Below are 8,842 nucleotides of genomic sequence, written 5' to 3'. Positions count from 1 at the left end.
CTGGCCCTTGTCATCCAGGTGTAGTCAGCAATCCTGGAGGTGGGAGTGGGCACATTATCAGACAAACCATATGTTTACATTACTTCACTTAGCCAACGCTTTTCTCCAAAGCAGCTTCCAATGAACTCTACGTAGTGTTATCAGCCCACACACCTTATTCACCATGGTGACTTACACTGCTAAATACACTACTTACACTGGGTCACTCATCCATACATCAGTGGAACACGCTCTCTCTCACTCACACACTATGGGGGAACCCGAACAGCATGTCTTTGGACTGTGGGAGGAAACCAGAGCACCCAGAGGAAACCCACACAGACACGGGGAGAACATGCAAACGCCACACAGACAGGGGAGGTTTCTAACCTACATCTGAACACACAGCTCTGGCACTGCGGGGCACCAGCGCTACCTACTGTGCCAAATGTGTGCCGGGAGAGACCTGTGGAATGCATGCATACAAAGAAATACTTAGTGTAGGAAATGGTTCAAGACATTTTTTGCCATTTTACTCTGGAAACAGGTGAAGAAAACACTGAGGAAGGGTATAAACAAAATAGCCTGACATAATAGCGATGATTTGAATAGTCTTCGCATTTTGTGTAACCAATGGATACATGCTGTGAAGCAAAAATTTTAAATCTTATACCCCGAGAAAGTGATCATTTTTTTCCTCTCTGCAGCCTTGCAACTCAGATATAATACATAGTACGTAAACATATTTTTTCATAATGCTTCATGCGGAAAGCCCCTGTTGTGTCCTTTAATTTACGCCTGCCTTGTTGTCCTTGGATTGTGCAGTTTTGGAGAGTGAAAGGTTTAAGTGCGACGAGAGTAAAGCCAGTGGACATTTAAATTATAGGTTCTTGTTTAAAAAGACAAACTCTATTTATGAAGCAGCTTCGTTGACCTGTCGGGTGGCGTGTTGTCAGTGGGGGGGGTCGGGATGCTGATCCACTCCAATCACCAATCAGCACTGAGCTGTCCTTTGCAGCCTACTGTGATTGGTAGGTGGAAAAGGAGATGGAGTGACAGGGCTGTGATTCGGAGGGTCACGTGTCGGCAATCGCTTGCTGCAGGGAGGGCTGGAAGCCACTGCACACACCCGGGTTCGAACTCTGGGCCCCCAGAGGCTCTCGTCACAATCGTCTATTTTTCATGCTCATGGGACAAGCACACGTATGCTCTGTGTTCTATGTAGGACACAAGTATTTCAGCACACTGCAGGGGTCAAATTTAAAATGCCCCCCCCCACCCTGAGCTGGACCCTGATCTCACAGCTCCGTGATGTGAGATAATAGCTCTTTGGAGAGACTGAATTCCTACCAAAGAACACACCGAAGATGAACTAGGAAGTCATCCGCTAAATAACTGTTTTGAAGGCAAAGATGCTTTAATTTAACGGGGTGCTTTATTTCCACTCGTCATTAGCGCAGACACGGAGATAATCCATGCCAGCGATGATGTTCTCGCGTCATCGTAATTATCATCGTAAATAATAAATAGGAAATCTGTGGAGGCACGACAGTGACGTCTACAGTTACAAAGAGAATGGTTCTATTCTGCTCACAAATACCAAATACACAGAGAAATATCTCAGCGCCATCTCCCTAAGGTATCACTTGCTGCTGAGATCCTGGGGGTATAAGCCGTGCACTGCAATTATTACCTGTTCAAGGAAAGACTGATAATTTCATATTAGCAATTGGGCCGCAAGCAATTTCAAAATCAGGAAAGTCATTTTAATAATTTACTATGCACTATTATTATTATTATTATTATTATTATTGAGCAAAGCCATTTTCACGTTTTAATAGGTGAGAAAATGAATCTTTGTACAGCTGTGTGAGTCCACTGCAGGGTCCATGACTCAGCGTGACCACACTGCCATCTTATGGAAGGACCCACAGCATTTCGGCTCTTGAAGGACTCACGTCTGCTTTAATTTGCCCAGGATTTCACACGAGGACTAATGTAATTTGACAACACTAGAAACACACAGTCCAAAGTACTGGCTGCGAAATGATGGAAGGCTAATGCCCGAGTGTAGACTTTCAGCGCCCTGATCTCAGCACTTTTACTCTTCATCTCGGACACGGGGAAGGTTTCACAGCCGCTCAGCGCAGGCTGTCAGACCGAGGGGTTCCAACTCGTACCCTTTCACAGGTTATATAATCGCCCCTGTCGCCTTTCCTTTTACATAGTAAGCCATGCCTTAGAAGCATATGACACAGTGGAGGAATGTTGTAGCATCAGTTCCACAGAAAAGGCACAGACAAACATGGCACCAGGTGCATTCGCCTCTCGAAAGGCCCAGCTGCTGACAGCGAAGGACGTTTGGCATGACACAGCGATCCTTCCTGCTGAGTGTGCTCTTCGGCCTCTTCCAAGGACAGCTGAATGCAGGGACACAGACCCCATGTTGCTAACGGCCACTTGAGGGCTGTGAACATCCTCCGCTGGCCACCTCTCCCATTGGTTTAAGAGATTTACATTTATTCATTTAGCTGATGCTTTTACTCCAAATCAACAAAGTATATTTACCCATCTGTACAACTGGGTCATTTTTACTGGAGCCATTTAGAGTTAGTACCTTGCTTTCAAGGGTACTACAGGTGGAGATGGGATTTGAACCTGCAACCTTTGGGTCCAAAGGTAGCAGCGGTAGCCACTACATTACCAACCGCCACAAAGTGCGGTCCGGCTGTTCCAGGTGTTGAGAGCATTTTGCACATCCTTGTGCAGGACTCAATGAGCAAATTATGTAGGAACACATTTTGGAGGAAGCAATAAGCTGAGGACACCATTGACCCTCCATGGTTGGCACGCAATGCACATTTTCTCCAATAGGGGGCGCTGCAGGCTCGCTTTAACAAGACACATGATAATCACTATAATTTTGTACGGACCCCCTCCAGAAATTACTAGAAAAAATGCATATATTAGATATTTGTAGACTTTCCCAAACATTTGCAGTTTATAAAAAGTAAAAATAACTGACAACAAATTGATAGAAATAAAGACCAGCTTTATTTTGTCTTTGTACATAAAATACAGAACTTTAAAACTTTTTTTTTTTTTTTTTTTTTTTAAATCAGCCACAAGGCATGCATTCCCATCATTCGCTATAGCAGGACATCCATGAAGCGCACGCACAGGTACACGCAGCAGAGCACATGTAACTGTGCGTCGTTCGCCATGAACTCGAGGAAGGTTTGCTTCTCCAACAAGTGTCTCTGAATGTAATTCCATTACTTCTAATTCCTCAGAATTATAGAAGAGCTACAGGTGACTGCTGTTATTTCAGTACTCATCATCATCTCTAAATGCTATCATTACGGGTGGTACAAAATTAATAGTTTGAGTCTCAAAGTAAGTAACAAATTGCATTTTCCTTTTTAAAACTGTCTCCATGCTTTGTTTTGTTAATGAGTTTATGCGCTCGGGCTGGTGACTTCCAGAGAAAGGCGCCCTAAATGAAAGGCTCCGCACATCATCATGTCACTCGTAAACAGTTCAACGGACGCACTAGCGATTCTCACTACTCCGTTCTCCTCCAAAAGTACGTTGTACGCGTGCACCGTGAGCGTTTCCACACATTCGTCAAAGAGACGTGAGGAGAAAATTTTTCAAGAGACTTTAAAATCATTTTGATTTTGCTGCGCAGTTTAGTTGCGAGACTGGGTTTGGCGTTAATCGAGGAAGGAACATACGATATGCTGCAAATCTGACGGAAAATCAACCGAAACTTGGACACTTCCTCTTTAAAAACGCATCTGGTTGCGTTATTTGACTGTAGCTTGTTGGAGTGCAACCGCGCTTTGATTTTCAGAATTTCTAACAAGAAAAACCTCCATATGTCTTTTCCTGCTGGTCATTGAACGAAACAGGACATTAGTCCATCAGTTATGACAGGAGACAGAAAAGTACTTTGTCTCGGTTGAACACCCTGGGACAGGGACCGGAAGGCGGAAAAGCAGCACGTTTAGCACTAGGCCCCAAGCCTTATAACATAATAAAGTAAAGTTAAAATGTTAACTGTGGGCATTTGACTCAAAATTATTCTTCATTTTTTCCTCCATTTCATAAATAATAACTTCAAAGCTTAATGCTATTTCATAAAAAGCTATTTTCGCCATAGCTCCTGCTTTGTGAAAACGCTTTAGGTGCCTGTTATTGTAAAGAACATTTATCCTCGACTGAAGACTAGCATTGCTTCCGTTACGGATTACGCTGTTGATAACTCGGTCGTATTTGATACTTCTCACATTCCATTAGCATTGATCTCGCTCAGATTTCATTCCGTTGGAAATCACCTCTCGGAAAAGTGAGACTTGCGTCGGAAATTTGTATTTACGGTGGATATCCTTGGATAATACTTCTTCAGGAAAACTTTCAAGAACAAAGGGCATTGCAAAATTTCAAGAACTACAGGTTGCAGCGTTATAAATCTGCCGCATTTTTTCACGACTTCAGAAAACTTCTAAGAAAAGTTTGCGCGGTCAAACTTTGACACTCCGGGTCCAGAATGTATCGACGGCACTTTTTTGAAACTTAAACTCTTTTTTTACATCAACTTTTGAATACAAGTACTATTTTCGTGACGCTGAGCTTTTATAAACCACGTGTCGCGTAAAAGTTGAAGTTAATATACCACCAAAATCCGTTCGAGGCGGCCGAGACACCGAATGTCAACTTCCTGCTGAAAATGCAAGAAAATGAGACGGAGAGAAATTAAACAAAACGAAACAGGAGAAGCAAAGCTACGCCGCAGCTGTCACCTCGCCTGCACTGTGCTTCCCGTCGGGACTAGCTGCGTCTCGTGCGGCCTGTCTGTGCTCCGGCGGCCCAGAGCGCCTCAGAGGGAGGGAAAGGCAGCCCTGCTGTATCCCGCACCAAAGTCATAGGCGCCCGGCGGGATGGAGCACTCTGTGAAAAAGCTGTGGAAGGCGAGTGCGTACGGAGCGGCCTCCTCCAGCGTGGACGACACGCTCGAGTCTGAGGGGCAGTAGGGCGGGGGCTGCGGTGCCTCCGTCCTCGCGCTTTGGCCCGAGGCGCAAGGCGGAACCGTCTTCGGCGGGCCCGCGCAGCCGCCCCACGGCTCCGTGTAGACGGGGCCTCCGGCCAGCGGCTGCGTTTCGAAGGGGCCCTGGAGCCTCGCCGGCGCAGTGCGGCCAACATCCTGCTCCATAAGCATGCCGCTGTAATCGGGCCCCAGAAGCTCGAGGAAGTCAGCTGCCTCAGGGTTGCCGCGCTCCAAGTCCTTGAGGGTCACACCGGAGGTGGAGGTCACCCTGGCGCAGTGGGCAGGTTCTGTGAAGAAGGAGGGGGGCAGGTTGCGCTGCCGTAGCGGCGGCTTCCGGGCCTTGTCCCCACGCGCGTCTCTCATCGGCTCAAAGAGCGCCGCCAGACTACGGCTCTGCAGGTTGGCCTGGAGTCCATCGCGCTTGCTGGGAGGCCTCGCTGGGACACAGCCGCCTGGGTGCGTTGGTGGGGACGAGCCCGGCCTCTTGCCCGAGTCTTGCGCGGCACCCAGTGTACCCGCAATGCCAGCACACCGCTTGATCTGCTTCTGCAAGTACTTCCGGTGGTTCACCTTCCGCCTGGACTTGACCGGCTTGTCCAGAGCCAGCTTGATGTTGCTGGATGCAGAGTCGATGAAGCTGAGGAGGTCCCGCGTGGCCTCCCGGAAGTCCCCCTCGCAGGCGCCCTCCCCGAGGAGGCTCCCGTCGAACGGCTTCTCCGCCTCGTACTCCAGCACCGGCGGCGGGAAGCAGAAGTTGGCGAACTGGGGAGTCATGAGGGCGGCCTGCACCGCCATGACAGCGTCGCATCCGGCGCCCTCTCCGACAGCGTCCACGGCGGTCCCCGGAGGAGGGGCCTCACAGAAACATGCTGCGTCCTCCTGTTCCGGAGGGAGATGTGCAAACCCTTGGTCCTGCCACTGACACGGGCACTTTTGTACTCCTCCGAGCTGAACCGAGGGACTGCGTTTTGAGGGGGAGGGAAGAGCTCCCTTTTTTTTTTTTTTTTTAAAGGGGCCGGACCAATGATGTCAGGACATCAAAGAGGTGGAGCAGAGAGACCCCAAGACTTAACTCTTTGCTCACGCTTGACCACCTGCAACTAAGAAGGATTTGTCTGAGGTCCCCTGCTGTGGGGATAGACAATACCCGTTGGGGGAATTGCCCTCCTTTTTGTTTAATGGCGGTGTACACGCATGTGAGCTCAAAGCCCACTATGAAACTATACCATGTTGCAGTTGCACCAAAAGGCTTCCATCTGCATCCATTTTAGTCACTCATTTTTAGTGCAGGACGCCATCGGTTTTAAGCACTGACTCCACTGGATTTCTACACGATTGTTTTAAATCCTTTTTCTAGGTCTCTTTTAAGTGGATATTGGAACATTAGGCGCATTAAAATGTTTGAATGTGGGAACTTTTCCCTCGGGGTGTTTTACATCAAGCTTCCCCACAATATATCAAAGCTTCTGTGTTTCAATGGGGGTTTAATGACTCAGGAATTCATTTGATCGCCAAGAAATGAATATTCAATGAATCTGCTAAGAACGGGACGCCGTGTTGTTGCTCTGGAGCCTTTTTAATTACTTTTAAGCTCAGATTTAGAAATAAAACTTTTAAAAAGTCTGGATTTTGCAACATCTTGCAACTTTAAGCACTGAATTGTCCCACCGGAATCAAATTCACTTTGCGTACATAGAAATTATTTCAAAAGTCCTCATGGCACATCAGCCAGATTAGTGTATCGCTTCCTACATGCCAATATTTGATAAACAAACCTGGTAAAGAGTATGTGTAACTCAAACTATTTTTAAAATCTCAAGTAATTATTAGAATTAATCTCAGTATTATACCTCATTGAACTGAACTTTTATTCAATATGCAGTGCCCAAGTGCAGACTAATATGTGCACAATCCAGCTGTTATGTTCCTCCTCATCATGAACACTGTATTCAAGTGCAGTTTTCTTATTAGTCCCAGCATCATGAAAAAGGGAATTTTAAGCAGAGGTACACTGGACATGGCATTACATATGCAAGACATCTTAAAACTTTTTGGAACGTTCATAAATGTTACAGTGGTATGGGTCTGAGAGGCACAGTAAAACTTTTTCTGGCAAATTTTTAAAGCAAGTAATTTCATCTGCATCAGTGATTTATTATTCTTTCTTCTTCAAAGAGCATATTATTGATACAAACTTGACATCAGATTGGGTTTAATTTATATGTACTGAACATTAAAACTGTATTTCTTGTTAATGCTGACTAAAAACTACTGGAATATTTTTTGTTTGTGCTATGTGACCATCCCAGCTAAATATTCTCTCTGCCCTTGTGTTTATCATGCATCTGCACGTGTTTGCATTTTCTTGGCGTATTGCATCTATTTCTGTATCGTGACTCCATTCTGTTTCTGTTAGTTACACTTAAAGAGTAAAAAAAAAAAAAAAATTGCAACAGTGGGGAAAAAAAGAAAAGTGAACTTAAAAGATTTAGTAAAGAAATACCTCTTTAAAAATTTTTTAAAAATTTAATTTGTTTGCGTGACCAAACTTCTTGTTTCCTGCATTGAACACTTTGTATTGTTCATGTGCTTTGCGCTCGTCCGTTTTTCTTGCTCCTTAATCCGCCTAAAAAGGTACTGCCGTGTCAAAACCTGCTGTCCTGCACTTGTTTACATGCGAAGCTGAAGGAGTTGCGCTACTCTGCCTCTCACTTGCGCGTCCCGCCACCATCAGTATGAAGGACGGCGTTTCGCACCCTCACGTGGGCTGCTTGTTTTCCACGGGCAAAATCCCTGTAACCCCAAACAGGTGCCACTGTTTCGGAACGTCTTCTCCGACTTCCTGCCTGCGTCTTAATCTGGTCGTGGCCGAAGTTGATTCCTTGTGCCGTTTCTCCCACCCCCCCTCGCACCAGTGGGAATTTCTGCCCCAGTTTGACAGCTATTATGGCCTGCCTTTGACGTACAGCCCTACAGGGTCTAAATAGCTCCTATTCTTCCCCCCGCCAGTGAAAGGGAGCTTTGTGCCAGAGATTCATTAAACTGCACCTCACAGCCCTTCGTAAAATTGGGCTCAATAATGAACAGTCGATTTAACTGGAAAAGCTGCCGGAGCTGTTAAATTAAAGGGGAATAAAGTGTGGTTCAGGCCCGGTGTGCCAGAAGAAAATGTTGACCTTAAGAAATCCCGAGTTGGGCCCAAGCTCGGCCCCCGTAAACAAAGATGCATTTACAGGACGCGACCGGCCCCGCTGCGGATATAATGGGAGACGGGAGCACGGCCCGCATCGGTTGGGTTTCGTCCTGATCCACATCCTCGACACCAGAACATGCGCGTTTATTGTTTGTGCCTCTATGGTGCACGTCAAAGCTGCGACACAGCCGACGCCCTTGTAGCGGAACGCAAAAAAAGTGTATTTCGAGCCCGTCTCTGCACCAAGTCCCTGTCACACATATTCCTAGCAGATTCCCGCTGAACTTCAAACCATATGAGTCCACGGTAAAAAAAAGGAAGCTTTAAAAGCTAAACATCACAAGCGGGACATTTTGTGAAAATCTCAGAAATATCAAATCGAGGATTATTTTATTCGATGACCCAACAGCATGCGTCTTGGGATTAAGGTTGGTGTTTGTCCTTCCGGGTGTACTGTATGTCCGAATATACTGGAGATGGAAATAAAGGGTACGGGAGTTAAATAAATAAATAAATATAAAAATAAATGCATGCTCTGTCAGTTTTCCCAAGGACTCCTCCTTTCTTTCTAAAAGTGCGTTTCAAGGTGAGCCTGTGAATTATTTAAGTATTGGGAGGGG

The 8,842-nt window shown here is 46.1% G+C and overlaps 1 protein-coding gene across 1 annotated transcript; it reads right to left on the bottom strand.

Moving 5' to 3' along the window:
* Window positions 1-3,108: 3,108 nt before the first annotated feature.
* On the bottom strand, window positions 3,109-6,000 carry fam181b (family with sequence similarity 181 member B). Its single transcript, XM_029255687.1, has one exon. It carries the CDS (start codon window positions 5,822-5,824, stop codon window positions 4,862-4,864), a length of 963 nt encoding a protein of 320 aa, XP_029111520.1. The 5' UTR covers window positions 5,825-6,000; the 3' UTR covers window positions 3,109-4,861.
* Window positions 6,001-8,842: the final 2,842 nt, after the last annotated feature.

This window comes from Scleropages formosus, chromosome 10, assembly GCF_900964775.1.
Source record: "Scleropages formosus chromosome 10, fSclFor1.1, whole genome shotgun sequence".
In the NCBI taxonomy this organism is placed as follows: domain Eukaryota; kingdom Metazoa; phylum Chordata; class Actinopteri; order Osteoglossiformes; family Osteoglossidae; genus Scleropages; species Scleropages formosus.
This window is presented reverse-complemented; position numbering and strand designations above follow the sequence as displayed.